This window comes from Lagenorhynchus albirostris, chromosome 14 (assembly GCF_949774975.1).
Source record: "Lagenorhynchus albirostris chromosome 14, mLagAlb1.1, whole genome shotgun sequence".
NCBI lineage: Eukaryota > Metazoa > Chordata > Mammalia > Artiodactyla > Delphinidae > Lagenorhynchus > Lagenorhynchus albirostris.
This window is the reverse complement of record NC_083108.1, coordinates 79518610-79536609: the sequence shown is the minus strand read 5'-3', so window position 1 is coordinate 79536609 and position 18000 is coordinate 79518610. Positions and strand designations below refer to the sequence as shown.

Here is an 18000-nt window from a genome sequence, read left to right as displayed (position 1 = left end):
TGCTAGGCGGGGGTAGGCGCCCCACGCGCCGGCCTCCTGCTGCCCCCCCCAAACTTCCCTTTGCATTGATCAGCACGTTACGTCTGTATTGATAAGTTTGCAAAAAGCCAAAGTCAAGTGCAATCGCGCGGCACACCGACCCCGGACTTGGGGGGGAGATGCAGCGAGCGCTCCGCGGGCCCGGGAGCCGGCTGCAGGCAGGGCAGCGGCGGCGCCAGCGCCTCTTGGAGAGGCTGCCTCCCCCCCCCCGTCCCCTCCCATCCCATCCCCGGCCGCCTCCCCCCGGCGGGCACCGAGCTCCCCGCCCCGCGCGCTCCTCCCGCGCCCTCCGGGGGTCGGGGGGGCGCACGGCTCCCGGGCCCGGCGGCGGCGGCGGCGCGGCGGCGCCGAGGGGCTGCGGGTGGCAGGAGGCCGTGGGGCGCCCGAGGGGCCCCGAGCGGCGGCGCGCTGGGCCCGGGCGGCCGGCGGCGGCCCCGGGGCTGGGGGGAGTCCAGCCCGGATATTGAGTGCAGCCATTGAGAAAAGCCAAACTCTTGTGTGTGTGCGTCTCGAATAGCCCCCAAGATGGCCGCCAATGTGGGATCGATGTTTCAATATTGGAAGCGATTTGATCTACGGCGACTCCAGGTTAGTGCGGGCAGCACTGGCCGCGCGGCCGTGTGGAACCCTCGGGCGCGCCCTGGGCGCACTGGGGAGGTACCCGGGAGGGCGGTCGGGCGCCCCAGGGAGGCGGGCGGCGGCTGCTGGGGCTCGCCGGGGCTCGACTGCCCGCTGCCCATCGATAGGTATTAGGAATTGATCTCGCCGCTGCTCTTTGTTCGGTTCAATCATCGATTAGCCGCCGCGACCATGGAGAAGCGCTAGCGAGCCCACGGCCCGGGGAGCGAGGCGGCGGAGTGAGGCACGGGGAAGGCAGGGTCTGCGGTCCCAGGCAGGGGGCTGCTGGCGGGACCACCGGCAACCCCCCTTGCGCCGCACTTTGCGCGCCTCCCAACTTCGCGGCGCCCGGGGAGGCCGCGGAGCGCGCCCAGTGCCTGTCCGCGCCCGGCTCGGGTTCGGGCGAGGGAGGGAGGGAGCTGGCGGGCTGGGAGGAGGAGGAGGAGGAGAGGGGGGAGGCATCCGGGGTTGGCGAGGAGGCGGCTCCGCGCCCCGTCGCCCGCCAGCACCTCCACCGCCCGCCTGGCTGCGCAGCCCGGACGCGCAGCCACCCGGGGGCCGCTGCTGCCGCCCCAGCCGCTACAGCCACCATCGCTGGACTGGCCGCCTACACCGGCAGACCTCTCCTTGGGCCGGGTTCTAGGGGTTCGTCTTTGCTTCTTGTCTTATTCCCGCTTCCGACCTCTTTCCAAGTCTAGATGGGGACGGGCGGTGGAGATGGGCCCGGGGCGCGCGCAAGTTTGCGCTCCTGCCTCGGGGGCCTTGGAGAACCGGGAGCGGAGCAGAGCAGGTGACTCCAGGCTCTCGGGCCCACAGGAACTTTTAAATGGGAAATTCCCTCGCTGTCTTCTACCTCCTGCTTTTCCTCCCCGACACTCCTCTCTTTTCTCCTTTCTCCAGCCTCTTCTTTCTTTCTCTCTCTTCTTTCCTTCTTCCTCCCTAGAGTGACTCCCTCCCAAACTCCGGCACTTTATCCCCATTCCACCTTTTTCTGGGAGTCTGTCTCCTCCAGATTTGGGGGTATTCTCTGCTGACCCAATAGGAGGCCGAGCTGGGGGGTGGAATCTCAGAGAGCTGCGCGCTGGAGGCACAGCGCTAGCCTCTGTCCTTTCCCAGGTGCCCCAGGATGCTCCAGACAAGCCCCCCAAACTCAGGAGTCTCACCAAGGTGCGGTGGGAACAAGGGGCGGGGAAGTGGTGCTGATAACGGGCGATTAAAGCATCCTGCCTTGGCCTTGACATTCTCAGAAGAAGGGAGAGCATCAGTCTGGAGATAAAAAGGGACCCACTTTTTTTTTTTTTTAATCCGCCTGCAAATCTCGTCAAGTTTCTTCTGATAAGTAGTTACAGTACCCCCTTCCTCCTGGTGGCTTCCCAACCCCCCTCCTTCCTAACTCCTCACTCCCTGCAGGCCCCCTCCCTCAAAGCCATTGAGCTGGAGAGAAAATCGGGGCACTCAGGCATGCAGTTAATAACTGCGAGTGCCTTGCAATTCCAGGTCGTCGCTCGAGTTGGGGCTACAGTTTGGTGGCCAGCTGAGGCGGGCAGGGCTGTGAGCTGTGCTTGCTGGTTTAAATGATGCTAAAGTGGCCTTTCTGGAAGAGTGGGGGATGGGGGGAGAGAGAGAGAGGGAGAGAGGGAGCGAACGGGAGAGAGTTGGGCAGCCACATTGGGCTTGGCACGAAGGCCAATGGTAATTGTATTCCCTGCTAATGTTTGTAAATGAGACCCGGGCACGGCTGGGGGACAGCGTCTTTATTTATGATTGATGTTCTGTAACATAAGGAATGACAAGAACGTGGCAGATGAGAGAAGAGGAACCAGAAGGGCTGGTGAAAGCCCTTTGCAGGGTCCTATTGTTATTCTGGGCTGGAGAAAATTTCCGCGGCGAGATTTGCAGCGCTGGTATTTGCTCCCGGTTGGCCAGAATGTCAGTTAACACAATTTTCATTAGATAACTCGTTTTCAATCCGGGGAGCTTGGGCTGCAACCGGGAGGTAGAGTGAGACCTGGGGCTGGATGCTGAGGGGTGGGTGCGGCTCCCAGGGGGCTGATTTCTGAGCTGGAGTGGAGGGGGTGTTGAACCTCACTCTTTTCCTTCTCGGGCTCAGGGGTCTTTTGTGGAGCTGTTGGGGTCACCCAAATCTTGATTCCAGTTGGACTGTCATTGATCTGAGAACCCTTTGTTAGGGTTTTAGAAGATGCTGAGGTGGAAAAGCAAATTTGAACTGGAAAGGATGAAGGTGGGGTTGGTGGAGAGCCTCGTTCAGGTGATGGGGATACAGGGCCAAGACGTCTCCCTGCACAGGGTGTATACATAGGGTGTGGGAGGGGTGGGTGTGTTCATTAAGACAATGGCTGGTGTGTCTGGCACGAAAGGAGAAGGCTCTGGGGAAGGGGTTAAGCTCATTTACATGGATATTAAGTGTGTGTGTGGGTCCCTGTGGGAGTTTGAAAAGCTGCACACTTTTAGAGAGCAGAGAGGTAAATGTGGCAGCGGTGGCCGAGTGTAAACATTGAGGCCCTCACATCTGCTGTGGTCCCCACCCTTGTCCTGAAATGTTCAGTTGTTCCCCTGCCCGGTAGGCCGACACCTCCCCCCGCAACCCCCCGTATTCTCACTGGTGGCATTTTGTCGGAAACAGATTATGAGCCTAAGCACTTTTGCCTGGGATCATCTCTTGTGCATAATGCTAATGACTCCGGTGCCATACTTTTGTTTTCATTTTTTTCCCTTCCCACTTTCCTCTCCTCTGGGAGATAGCCAGAAAGGAAAACTTCAGCCGGCTCGTTCCAAGATCTGGGTAGGAAAGGTGGGTCCCCACCCCAGGCCCTGTGCAGGCCAAGAGCTTTGGGCCCACTCTTCACGTGGCCCAGCTGCTTATGAGTGTGAGGTGTGTGGCTTCAATTCAGCGGTTTCATGCAGCCTAGTTGCTGAGTGTTAAAGTGGCCGAGGCAGCAAAGGAGGCCTGTGTCCCCAGGCCAGACCATGCTGCTGACGCCACCCTGATCCTGGCAAGAAAGGTGACCTTGTACCGGCCTGCGCACAGCCCTCCGGAAGTATACATTTTTCAAATATAGAAGCAGTCCGGTTATTATTTCTTCCAGTGCCATCTCTGGACACAGCGGGGCTGTTTTCCTAGGATGGAAGTCAGTCAGCAGTCTTAATGACTTGAGGGCTGATGATGGTAAAGATGCTGTGACATTTGGTACCCTACTCCAGGATCCCTGAAACTGCTTCCCCCTTTCTCTGCTTGTTCTTTTTTTTTCCTCTGCAGCTAGCAGTCCAGGAAATGAGAAGAGAAAAAAATTCTATCTCAGAGTTGATGCTAGGCATGTTTCATTTGGTTATAAGATTGCTTTATGGTGAACATTACTAATGCAGTATTTTTTATGGCTTTTCTGTGTATAATCGTCATAACTGGATTCATACCTTTGTGATTTTCTTTTTCTGCTTCACTTTGCCACTTTTTTTATGATGCTCTGGGTCCAGTCTCCTGTGATATCTTTTTTTTTGTCTTCGAAGAGGGTTAACAAGAGTTGGTGCCCAGTCCAAATGCACATCTACGTTTCTTGGGAGGAAAGAGGTTGGGTGGAGGGATCATACAGTACGAATTCCGCTTGGGGTGTGAACATTTAGGGAGGAAGACTGACGGGTCGAGTGAGAGAAGCTGGACTTTTTGTAAGGAGTTTGGAGAAACTTCTGGGAAGGCTCAGTTTCTTGGCGCCTGGGAGATGGGACTTGATGGAATGTTTTTCCCTGCTCAAAGTTTAGAAAAGAGCGTGGATGTGATTAAAATATTATAACCTTATGATATTCTGAAGTGCATAAGTTTTACATATCAGCCACAGAGAGTTTAGACATCCATTAGAGCCTCTGACAGCTTGACTTATCTAAATGTGCTATCATTTAACAATGTGTCAAAATTCCTCTTTCTTTAGATGACAGCAGTAAATAAGCTATCAGCCCTGTTGGCGGAATCCTAACTTTGGAAACTTTGCTGTAATAGAATTGCTGCCGGGGTGGGGAGCACGAGCAGAGCAGACCAGGCTTGGTGTGGCCCAGGCCCAGGCCCAGGCCCATGCGATGGCTGGCATTGGGCAAGGGCTGTGGGAGGTTGGAGGGGGAGGAAAGGGAGAGCTGGGAGGCAGAGGGTGTGAGGGGAGATTTCTAGCAGCAGCTCTGTGAATATGACGACCAAACCATCGGTCAGCCCCCGGACCCTTCCAAGTCCAGCCAGTGGGTGACCCTATTCCATCTGCCTCTCCAATTCATTGGAAGCCACACCCTGTGGGCCTTTTTTGCAGAAGGAGCTAGAAACAGGTGTTGAGAATTTATTTAAAGAACCCAGCAGTCTTTTCTGGGCATCCCAAAATTCTGGATTCTCAACTCGACAGAAATTGCTTCCCGAAGATGGGCTCTCTCTTTGAGTGCTGGAAGAAAAACGAGCAGCGTCTCATCCCTGACTGCTTTTGCTGTTGGAGGTCTCGAAGTTTCTTTTATTAATACCTGAATTCACTGTAGAAAATCGAGAAACCACGGACAAGCCTAAAGAAGCAAATAAGCGTCTCAGTGGGTTATTTCAGATGAGCACGGTGTTATTTTGACCAGAGGGAACAGGTTTTCTGATGGTGATGGTGCTTTTTCTTTTTTTTTCCTTCCTTTTTCTTTCTTTCTCCTTCTTCTTTTTTAAAAAAACTCTTTTGTTAAATGTGGATTCTGTCTTCGAACTTGACATTCTGTTGTGGTAACCTTTCTTCCATCAGATGGGATTTAAAACGTGAGCACCTTGGCTGGTGCTAAATTTGGTCCTGGATGATGGTGGACATGGCTGTCCAGGAACTGTGGTTTTCTCTGTTGCTTTCTGAAAGGGCTGAATTTCTGGTGGCTTCCAGATATCTAATTCAGAGACTGAGTCTGGCAGAGGTTGAGCATGGGAAGGGGACTGAGGTGGTGGCCTACCTTTGTTCCTGGCTTAGGAATTCAGGGTTCAGTCTTTGGTTTGATTTTTCTGTCTTGGGGGTGCTCTTTAGTAATGACAGTGGCTTATATTGAAGATGTCGGGGAACGTGGAGGTAGTAGATGGAGAGGAAGGGCCCCAAGAGGAGCTAAAAGGTACAGCCTCTAGCACCCCTGGGTGAATCACCCAACATTCCAAGTGTCCCATTTCTTAATCCATCACACGGCCTAGCTGCGCGCATCTGGTCTGCTGTACTAGTTGCTGTAAAGGGGCAGGATGCTGACATACTTTGTGTGCCAGTTAAACATGTTGTCTTCTAATGACCTGGGGGCCCGTTCTGGCGGTGAGGGGGAGCTATTGACCGTTTAAACAAATTTTTGAGACAAGAAATTATGTCTAGGATGGAGTTCTTGGTTTCTAAGCCTTGCAGATCCATTCACAAAAATCATTTGTAGCGTTTTGTAGGATATGAACAATCTATTCCTGTCATACTTAAAAGTTTAAAATCCAGACTCCTTTCCCCTGGTTACAAGGCTCCCGTAATCTGCGCCCCCTGTTATCTCTCTGGCTTCATCTCCAGTCTCTCTCCTTCTGCACACTCTGCTCCAGTCACAATGGTCTTTTTGTCCCTTAAACACAGCAAGCACATTCTTACCTCAGGGACTTTGCACTTGCAGTTCCCTCTGCCTGGGACTCTTTTTCTCCAGATCTTCCCGTGGCTGGCTCCTTCTTTTCGTTTGGTCTCACCCCAAATACCTGAAGAAGCTTCCACTACCCTTTTTACCCTTTAATGTGTAAATGTGCTTCCACGTCTCTAAGGATGGTGTTTCCCTGAGGGTTTTGACCTCATAACCTTCTCAGGGTGTGGCATCTCTCTAGACTCTTTAGGAAACCATCTAGGTCTGCCATCAGGGTTGCCAAACTTTTTCTGTAAAGAGGCAGATAATAATATGCTTTAGACTTTGTGATCTCTGTTGCAAGCACTCAGTTCTGCTACTATGGCATGAAAATAGCCATAGACAATAAGAATGAATGGAAATGGTTATATTCCAATAAAACTTTACAAAAACAGGTGGTGGGCTGATTTGGCCTTAGGGCAATAGTTGCTGAGCCTGGTCTACTGGTCTATGTGATGGCTGTGGCATGGCCAAAGTGTTTCACTTTTCAGTTGAGAGTATTGGGGTAGATCAAACTTAGTTCTAGAAACTTGTTCCATACTTTTTCCCTCAAGAGGGAAGTACGAGGAGCCAGGATGGTGAAGGGCCCCTGTCTGGCTTCCAATCCTGGCTCCATCATCTACTGGCCATGTGATTTTGGATGGGTCACTTAACCTCTCTGAGCCTTATTTCCTTGTCTCTAAATGGGACTAACAGTAGTCTTCACCTTTTAGGTTGTTCTTAAAGATTAAAGCACTTTAAATGTGAAAGTGCTTAGCACAGTGCTGGGCACACAACTACTGTTCCGTATGTGTCTTCTTATTGTCGTTGGTATTTTTAGAGAGTAAGAGAGGGGTGAGAAAACCAAATAAGCAGTGGATCCCGGAACTTGCTGGCCTTGAAAGCTTGTTTTAGAGATTACTGGGCACTTTTTCTCTTCTCTTTTACTCCATTGGGGGCTTACTGTATTAATATATTACTAATATTGTATGTGATGTCTTATATTTTGGGAGCTCTGAGCACAGAGGTTGCAGACTGGGAGCTATGTCTGGCCAACGGATGTATCTGTCTCGATTAGTGCAATATTTTAAAAACACTTTTGTGTACGTTTGTCAGCATTTAAAACATAGGAGATGTTACCTAAGAAATTCAGATGTCCAGTATCCCATATAAATCAAACGCTCTGACCACACCTGGCAGGAGGTGGAGACCTGGCAAGGGCATGCCAAGCAGAGGGAACGGTGGTGCCAAGGCCCTGGGTTGAGGGTCTGCGCTGGGTCAGGTCAGCTGTAGGGGTCATGAGGAGGGTAGCTGTCAAGGCCACTGGCTGCCTTTCTCCAGGTGCCTAGTGTCAGAAGAGGCGGCATTTCCAGAAAAAACAAAAGGCCCTTGACAAGCTTCATGAATATACATGATTAGCCCTCTGTCTCTGCTTTTCCTCAGTAGCTCAGTCACCCTCAAAGTGGGCCAGTGGCTGCCCCCGCCTTCCCAGTCCTTTCCCTATATACCCCTTCTTCCATCCTTCAGTTCAGCCAGATGAAACAGCAGTTCCAGGATACGCATTTGTCATTAAAAAGAAAGAAAGAGAGAAAAAAAAAATCAATCCTTCAGCCTCTTTGGCCTGAGCTGGTTGTCTGCCCGAGACGCCCGGAGCCAAGCAGGGCTTAAGACTCTCTGGGCCGCTGTCGCTCAAACTGGACGGGGTAAATGGCTCCCCAGGAACCATTACGGTCGATAGACTTGTCCAGCCAGCTGTTTGGAGTGTGGGTGCTGCAGACAGGACCACAGGGGTCACCAGGGCAGCCAGGTCGAGGGCAGGTATCCCTGAGTAAGGTGGTCACTCAGAGGCCACTCTGCTGGGGGCACCTACTTGGGGTGCTTGTCCATTATGAGTGTCTGTGGGCTCCAGGTATCTGCGGGGTGTAGTGTGGGCTGCAAACTCAAGCCCTGCAGCCTCCCATTCCCAAAGACATTTAGTGAGGACTCTGGAGCCATGGGGCCTGGCTCTAGTCCCAGCTCTGCCACTTACCAGCTGTGTGACCTTGGGCAAGTCCCTTAACCTTCCTGAGCCTCGGTTTTCTCTTGTGTAAAATGGGGATAATAGTAGTATCCACCTCCTTAAGGATTGTGGATTAAGTGAGTTAATGCACGTGAAGTGTGAAATCCGTGCCCAGGACATAGATGTGCTATATAATGTTAATAATAATAACTGCTATTGTCCTTCAGTCTGGAAATGTATATTCACCACTCACAGTATAAGTTATAACTATAACTAATAACTGTGTAAATAATAATAAGTAAATAGCATAAATACTATAAGTAATAATAATATACCGGCGATATCACAGGGAACCGGAAGACAGAGTGCCAGCTCTCACCCAGCCTGCAGACAATGGGGGGGTGGGTACACGTCTCATTGGACAGATGGGTGTGTAGTCACACAGGGGGATTTGGTTCTGAGACAGTAGGAGGCAAAAGAACTGCCCGAGTCTGAGCATTGGGGGAGCCTTCCTGGAATAAGTAATGCTTCAGCCGAGGTGTCAAGGACAAGGTCAGGGAAAAGCATCCCAGCAGAGGAAATGTGCTAAGACCTTGAGGTGGGTGGAAAAACAGTGCATGCAAGGAATTGAAGGAAGGCAGTGAGGATGGTCACAGATTCTGAGTGGCTCTTGGACCCACCTTCATCCTCAGTCTTGCCATCTGTCAGTTGGGAGTAAGGATGAAGCATAAAATAAGATTATTTAGCACATGTGTGGCCCGGAATGAATCTGTCTCCGTGGGTACTTAGTAAACTGTCAAACACCATAAAAGCCTTGGGTATTGCTTTTATTTTTTAATAAGGTATTCAAGCCCAATTCTTGCTCTGTTGCAAAATGCCCCCCACCATCCTCTGTTTATCTCGTGATCACACACGGGGCAGTCAGGATTCAAATCCCAGTTCTGCTCCTTCCTAGCTGCATGCCCTTGGGCAAGTTATTTCCCCTTTCTGAGACTTGGTTTTCTCAGCTCTAAGATGGATACAATAATGGTACCTTCCAGTGGCGGCCATGAGAATGCACCTTGCAGACCTTTGACTCTAGGGAGTGTGATTGGCAGGTGGCACCAGATAACTGCTCTTGGAGATCACCCCACAAGTGCCACAGCCAGGAGCTGAGTTTAGCAGGGACTAAAAGCAGACCTGTTCCTGGGACACACAGGACTCCTTTGCAGGCTCCAGACTCCTCGGCAGTCTAGGATGCTTCCACAAACCAGCCAACCTACCTACCAACTTCCCTTCCTTCTCCCCTCCCTCCCTTCCTTCATTCCTTCTCTCTTTCATTCTGGCTCCCTCCTGCAGGCGCAGGCATTGATCCTGATAAATCTCTCTGTCTTGTAATCCTCCCTTTGCGTCTGCTTCTCAGAGGATCACACTTCCTTCCCTACAGGAAAGATGAAATGAGGTTTGGACATCTACCTAAGGCACCTAATACTTTGGAAGTGCTCAGTTGAGGTATCTTTTATGTCTTGTTGGGAGCCTGGGGGGTGTCACTCTCAACGTTGTCTCTTCCGGTTGCCTGTTCTTACCTGGCCCACTGTGTGATTAGGTCCCCCTTCCCTTTTTCATCCCTCCATTATCTCTCACTCTCATTTCCTGCCACTCCTCCCCTTTTTATTCAAGCACTCTGGCCTCCTCACTGTTCCTTGAACACACCAAACATTCCAACCTCAGAGCCTTTGCACTTGCTGTTCCCACTGTGTGGGAAACGCTTTCCCAGACATCTCCTTGGTTCTGTCTCAGTCCCTTCAGTCCTTTGCTTAAATATCACCTCTTCGGAGATGTCCTCCCTAAGCTCTCTTTCCAAAATAGCCTCCCCCCATTTCTTTACCACCATCTGCTTTACCTGGGGAGGGCAAGGACATAGTAAGTTCTTAATAAATATTTGGATGATGGTGTGGATGGTTACCACAGGAAGGGTGAGGCGAGGGCAGCTGCCTTGACTCCACCTTGGGGGGTGGTCCTGGGGGACCCAGCTCCTCCCAGGTCCCCAGCTTCTTTACCCATCACTAGCTCTTGAAAGTCCCTCACTCTGTGATTGGGAATTGGGTACGGGCCTCAGACTCACAGTGAACAAGGGTTTATCTTTAGCTCTGTGAGTCTCGCTTTAGAAACTGGTGACCCCAATTCCAGCCTGGGAGGTGGCTCCCATCCTAATTAATAAATCCATTAATTAATTTCTGGCAGGCTGTGGACCATCAGTGGTGGTTTGGTGGCCTCAGTCACAGACAGCTCAAAGCAGGTCCCTGCAGCTGGTGAGATGGCTGTTATGGGGGACACAGATAGCCAGTTAACACGCTTTTGGACCCAGATGACATTCTTCTCCCAAAGCCTGGTTCATGGGCCCATCTGATCAACCCAGCAGGCGTCAAAGAGGGATCAAGGTCTCTGGACGCTAGAGTTGAGGGGATTTCCTGCTCAGCATCCCCTGGGACTCCTAGTTTACAGTCAGGCAAGAGGTCAGGATCGGAGTCTTCCCTTTCCTTTTGTGGTGGAAGGACTCTGTCCGGGCCTCGGTTTTCCTGTCTAAAATGGAGCTTCCCTGGGTTGTTGAGACAGATTATTCATTCATTCATTTAATGAAAGTTATTCAGCACCTGCTATGTGTCAGGTGCAATGTGAGGTGTTGGGGGTGCAGGAGTGAACAAAACAGACCAAGTCCCTGCCCTCATAAAGCTTCTCTATTACAACCGTTTGGAGATGGAAGTACTTTTCTTCAAGGCTGTGAGAAGTAAAGAGCGACAAACCAATACAGACACAGCCTAGGGCTGGGCATGCTGTAAGCCTTTCCAAGATAGTGACTGTTATTAATCATTGTCTTTATTAACAACACCACCAACAATAATAATAACTATGATGATGATGACGGTGATGCTGTGAGGTAGTTTGAGGTAATTCCTGTTGAATTTCGGGTGCCCTGGGGGCAGCACCTGAAATGATTTGAGCATGGGCTTGGAGTAGTCAGACCTCACTTTGGACCCTGGCCTTGCTGCTTCCTAACTGGGAGGCCTTGGGTGATTCACTAGACTTTTCTAAGTCTCAGTTTCCTCATCTGTAAAATGGGAATCATACACAGCCTCTACCTCATGGGGACATTGTGGGGGTTTGATGAGTGGAAGCATGGCAAGTCCTTAGCACCGGGCCTGGAATATGTTCATTCCCAGGAAACGAGCAGCTATTATTACTTTTATTATTATTGTCAGGATCATTGTTGTTTGTTATTCACCTCCTGGTCCTCACCAGCCAGCGGCAAGGTGGACTAGATCCTTGCAGAGAGGCACTGGGTGGGAGGCCAGGCCTCTCCAAATGCCCCTTGGCTGGCTTTAGCAAGGACAGGCCTGGCATTTGCTTTGGAGCTTCAGAAGGAAGCTCTCTGCACAGAAAGGCCTGACAATTCCTCTTGAACCTTTATTGCATGGTAGACAGTGTTTAGAGCCCTTGACAGATATTATCTCGTTTAATTCTCACAACACTAGGACAGGAAAACTACTATTATCCCGTCTTTACAGTTGAGCAGACTGAGGCACAGATGGTTAAGTCCAAGGCCATATTGTCAGCAAGCAGCAGAGCTTGAACTCTAACCCAGGATGCAGGTCTGTTGGCCACTCATGTCCCTGACCTTCACTCACTAGGGGCCGGAGGTGCCTCTTCCAGAGCCAGTCCCCCCACTCCCTGCTCCCCTCTCAGGGTTCCCCCACCTATATTCATTATGCTTGTGTTTTCCCCTTCGTTGTTTTTTTTTTTCTTTTTGCGGTACGCGGGCCTCTCACTGCTGTGGCCTCTCCCATTGCGGAGTACAGGCTACGGACGTGCAGGCTCAGCGGCCATGGCTCACGGGCCCAGCCGCTCCATGGCATGTGGGATCTTCCCGGCCCGGGGCACGAACCCGTGTCCCCTGCATCGGCAGGCGGACTCTCAACCACTGCGCCACCAGGGAAGCCCTCCCCTTCGTTTTTTAAATATCTTAAAAGACCTCATCATTGTCAACTCATGGAAATGACTCCAGACCCACAAGCCTGAGAGGCATGGGGTAGGGTGGCAGGTGGGAGGTTATTAATAACACAAGAAAGATTCCTGTCTCCTGTCCTGGAAAATGAACACCACCCAGCCATCCGTCCCTGGCCTACCTGCCGGAGTCCAGAGCTGTGTGGCGCGCCCTGCGGTTCGGCCTGTGTTCGCAAAATGAAATTCTCGGCCCGGGCTGATAATAAGCAGGTATTGATTGCTGCCTTGGTCATTATCAAGATTTATTTAGTCGATATGGCCTCCTCGATCAATAAATCGTGTCGTTGATAAAGAAAGAAGGGGATAGACTTGTAGGCTTTATTAAAAAAGTTTTTTAGATATTTTTTCTTAACTGCTAAATCTTTTTTTTAACTGCTAAACCCTCTTTCCGTGGCTGTATCACCCACACTCTACATTTCATACTTGGCTCCATAAGCTCTTTCCTTTCATGGTAGAACTTAACTTATCGCTCTGGTTTCTAGAAGCAAAGACTTGGGGCCCAGCTGCTTCTGGAATGGCCCCTGGGACTCAGATGTCTCCTCACTTTTCTGTCCTCCCCCCAGTGCGGGGCTGGGAGTTACTTCCTGGCTTGTCAGTACCCCATTCTCTCATTTCATCCTCGCAACAACCTTTTGCAGTAGGTACTAGTGTTACCCATTTTTCAGAAGAGGAAACTGAGGCCAGAGGGGGGCCATCCATTGTCACAAAGCACTTGAATCTAGTCTGGCCAGTCTTTGCTCTGAACCTGACATGTATTCATCAAATGGCAAATATTTATCTAGTATGTGCTGTGGGCCCAGCACAGTGTCAGGTGCTGGGTATAGAGGGGTAAGCTAAATAAATTAATGTGTAATTACTGAGATAGAAAGAATGGAGGAAAGAAACGACCAAATGCTACTAAAATCAAGATGAAGGAGGAACCTGTTTATTCAGGCTAGTTACTGAGTAGGTGACATTTAGGCTGAGACCTGAACAATGAGGAGCCAGTCAGGCAAAGTTCAGGTGGAAGAGACTTCATAGCTACAGGAACAGTGTGTGCAAAGGCCCTGAGGTGGGAATCCACTTGGCACATCTAGGAACTGAAGGAAGGCCAGTATGGCTGAGACAGTGTGGTCAGGGAAGGGAGGGTAGAGGACAGGATGAAGTCCGAGAGGGAGGGAGGCCCTGTAGACCGCGGTAGGGGGTTATATTCAGTTGGGTTATATTCTCAGGGAAGTGAGAGGACATTGAGTGTTTAAAGCAGTGGAGAAACAGGATCCAGAGTATGTCTGGTTCCCACTGGGTTCCGCCTGATAGGGAACAGTGAAGGAAGGGAGGGAACGTTTGGAAAATAGGTAAAAGAGAGCTTCTATGACAATCTGATATGTTATCTCTGCCCAGAGAGGGTCTTAGTGCTGAGAGGCCTTTGGGTGTACAAGTGTTTTGAGGACTGTATCATTCAAGGTTGGGGGGGTGTGTGGGAGAAGTTTTCCATGGGGACATACCTGATGCCCCCAGCAAGGTGGCAGCTGTGCTTCCTTAGGAAGGGGGTGGTTGCTTCCCTTGTGCAAATGGCTAGCTGGTGTTTTGGAGGCCTCTCGTGGCAGGTATGCAGTGGGCAAGGGGTGTTGTGTTCCTTTCCTCAGAAATAGAACTGGTGCAAGGTGCTGGGGCAGGACTTGAGTTATGGTCTGAGAAGGGCTCTTTGCACTCTGGTTGTGGGTTTGGTTTGTAGCATGTTACCAAATGTTGCTTAACAGTAAGGACCATGAAAAGATGAGGTGACTAAGATGGTGTGGATATCAGAGCACAGGACACAGGCCGGTGCTCTGTCGAGCCATGTCCTGGCCATCATATATGGGGATGCTATTGGGTAGCAGAGGGGTTGGATGTCTACCTGGGGGATTATTGGGAATGTGGGCTGGAGTACACAATAAATAGGACACTTCTCACCCTTTAGTTTTGTCCAATCTCCAAGCACCCACACACGGGAAGTCTGGCAGGGGTTGGGTGTCCAACTGTTTACCATCCATCCAATATTATTTCATCTGTTCATTCATAAGTTTGCTCACTTATCCATTTTTATCCACCCACTCAGCAATTTATCCAGCTGTCTGCTTTCTATTCCTACTGACTTCATCCATCCACCTACCCATTCATCATCTATCTATCTATCCATCCAGTCATCCATCCATGTATCTAATTACACATCCTTCCATCTATCCATTCATCTACTTAGCCACCCAGCAACCCATCATGCCCCATCACTTCGCCCTGGACCTTGGTCTCCCAGTTTGCTTTCCGGTACAGACTCTGACCTCCCCCACTCTTTTTGACATATGGAAGTTAGTGAGATTATTAAAAACCTATTAAGAACCGTTTACAATGGCTCCCCATTGCCTTTGGGGCAAAGGCCCCAGCATGACCTTCTGGGCTTAGCACAGCTGGTCTCTACCCTGCATACTTGGTTTATAGTATTGCAAGTCTTCTGTTTTCTTCTTGATCATCTGTCTAGTTGTTCTATCCACTGTTGAAAGTAGGATACTGAAGTCTCTGTTATTGTTGAATTATCTATTTCTTCCTTCATTTCTGTCAGTTTTACTTCGTGTGTTATGGTGCTCTTTTATTGGTTGCATATATGTGTTTAATTGTTATACCTTCCTGGTGGATTGACCCTTTTACCATTATAAAATATCCCTCTTTATGTCTAGTAACATTTTTGTTTGTTTTAAAGTCTATTTTATCTTTTACCTGTATAGCCACTCCTACTTTCTTATAGTTGCTGTTTGTATGATATATGTTTTGCTATTCTTTTATTTTCAGTCTTTTTGTGTCTTTGAATTTAAAGCATGTCTCCTGTAGATAGCATGTAGTTGGATCTTGTTTTCTTATCTAGTCTGAAAATCTGCCTTTTGATGGGATGGTTTAATCCACTCACATCTAATATTATTATTGATATAGTTGGATTTAATCTACCAACTTGCTTTTTGTTTTCTATATGTCTCATGTCTTTTTTGTTCCTCTGTTTCTCCTTTTCTGCCTTCTTTAGCATTGCGTGAATATTTTCTAATGTAGCACTTTAATTTCGTTAATGGTTTTTAACTATATTCTTGAGGGTTTTTTTGGTGGTAGCTCTATGGTTTACCGTATACATCGTAGCTTAACAGAATCACCTTCAGAATTATACTAGCTTAATTCTAGTGTGTCTGCTGTTCTTGACCTTGATCTTGAGCCACATTCGCTGTGCCCTCCATGTTCCAGACTTACATGTCTTTCCTCTGCACCACAGCCCCCTGTGCATTACCTGCTCCCCCTGCTTGGGACACTGTTCCCTCACATCCCCCGTCAACTCCTCCCTCACCCTGGAAGCTTGTTCAATGTCACTTCCTCAGGGCAGCTTCCCCACTCCCCCTTGAGATGCTGGGTCCCATCTCTACTGCACTTACCACGGCAGGTATCACCCATAGCTCTGATTATTGATCAACTGTTGCCTCCTTCTGTGAACTCTAACCTCCATGAGGGCACAAAGCAGCTTGTCCCCAGGATCTAGCAGCTAGGGGCTGAGCACATAGTAGGCCCTCAAAAAGTATCGGTCAAGTGAATAAACGGGATGGATGTGAATGTCATGTGACTGTATTTATGTATTTATGTGTGTACACTGCATCTTTTTTGGTGTATTTTTGAGTATGTTTGTGGGTCTTTGCACGTTTATGTGTGTCTGTCCTTGTGTGTGTATATTAGCGTGTTTGTGTATGTGTCTGAGTATGTCTTTGTGTCCTTCTGAGTGTCTTTGCACATGCGCCTCTGTGTCTGCATCCACGTGTGGGTGACTCTGTGTGTGCACTCGTGTGTGTGTCATTGTCCATGCATGCGCCTTAGTGTGTATGTGTATACATTTGTGTGCTCATGCTCCAAGCAGCAGCTCCTTTCAGTCTCCTTGCATGCCCTTATTTTTTGACTAGTTTAGTGTAGCATTTAATGATTTCCCCAGAGCTAAGCACAGCCCCCCAAGTATTGATCTTGCTGCATTAGAGGTAACTCGGGGTAATGCACTACCAGCTGGCAGGTACTTCTCCTCAGAATTGGCTGCTGTACCTGCCCTGTCTCCTTAGCCCCAGCTTGATCCCTTAGAGGGGAAAACCCCAGGTTGGTAGCTTGGTGCAGGGGCAGAGGTATTCCTGACAGACAGATTGGCTTCCCTCTCACCACTGTGTGATGCAGCCAGGGACTGCCCCTTTTCATACCTCAGTTTCCTCATAGCAATAATAGTCACCTCATAGGGTTGTAGTGTGGAGGAAATGAGATAATCTTTGTGAAGGGCTCAGCTTGAAGCCTAGCATGTACCAGGCGCTCCATAAGTGTTATTCTGTCATCTGCTGTCATGCTTGCTCCCTGTTACCTCTAACCTCAATAGTGGGAGTGATGATTTCAGGCTGTGGCACAGAGGCAAACAACTAAGGAACTCTCTTCCTTCAAGGGGTGCTTTCCAAATGGCTTCTCTGTGGCCATCCAAGGACTGCACATCTGCTCCAGTGAGAGCAACATGCTAATCCACAAGTGCCCAGAGAAGTTCAGAGGCTTCCCGTACATATACAGCCTTTCCCCAGTAGAGATGGGATTTTGCCCCAGGAATTTCTGGCTTCTAAAACTCTACCAGCTGCTTGCATAGTCTCTAGCCTCAGCTTTCTCTCTTGCTCCCCAAACCCATATATCCTCCCTATCCCCAAACTGCCATACTCCTCATACTTTGCAGCCTTTGCATTTGCTTTTCCCTCTGCCTGGAATACTGTTCCCCTTGTTCTTTGGTGGCCCCAGCCCTCCTTCCCTGACTCTGTGCTGAGTTGGGCACCATCTTCTATCTCCTGCTCGGGCACCCCTGGCCTGGGCTGCTTTTCAGGCCACTCGGTGACTCCCTGGTTCCTTGCTGGTCTCCCTCATCAGATGGTGAGCTCATTAGTCTACATTGCAGCTGCAGTAACTGGTGTGACACTTGGTGAATGCTGAACACCCGGTGCCCTGATCAGAGGTCACATTTTTAAAACTCGGGTTCCTGGCTTCTCTTCAGCAGAAGAGCTAGCATCCCTGGGCCTGCATTTCAAACAGGGCAGCAGTCAGCTGAGATGTGTAATGGAGGTGGGAATGGAGAGTGGGTTTCCCTTTTGCACAACCCCCCGCGGGCCCAGTTGTCCCATTGATGCTCCTTGTGCAGCCTCCATAGGCATGTGAGTTAGCAGCCTTACTCTAGGGACCAGCTGTGCTGACTTTGTGACTGGTGTGGAGATGATTCTGCCTTCTCTGGTCTCAGTATAGCCATTCCAGAAAATGGGCAGAATTTACATGACTGTTCAGGGATGAGAGGAGTGCTGAAGTTTTGTTTTTTGTTTTTTTTGTTTGTTTTTTAATTTATCACTTATCAAGGGTGGCTCTGTGCCAGGCACAACTCTAAGTGCTCCCTAAATACCATCATTTAAATGATTTAATTCCCATAACAGCTCTATGATGTAGACACTATTAATATTACCATTTTGCAAAGGAGAAAGCTGAGGCACAAAGAGGTCAAGTGACTGGCCCAGGTTTACTCAGCAGAGTCAGGCAGTCTGATTCTAGAGGTCCTCCTGTGTTTGTAGGCTCTCCTGCCTCTTGCTACTTCTGTGAATACCCAAAGCAGAGACTGTACAACTGGGAAGGGGCTACTGTATATGCAAGTT

The 18000-nt window shown here is 49.8% G+C and overlaps 1 protein-coding gene across 1 annotated transcript in view; it reads left to right on the top strand.

The window, feature by feature from the left end:
* Positions 1–551: 551 nt before the first annotated feature.
* The window catches only part of CUX2 (cut like homeobox 2), a 262670-nt gene continuing 245221 nt past the window's right edge, over positions 552–18000 (top strand). The window contains exon 1 of the mRNA XM_060170867.1: positions 552–627. Coding sequence (XP_060026850.1) covers positions 565–627 — 63 coding nt within the window. The 5' untranslated portion in view covers positions 552–564. The remainder of the gene's footprint in view (positions 628–18000) is intronic.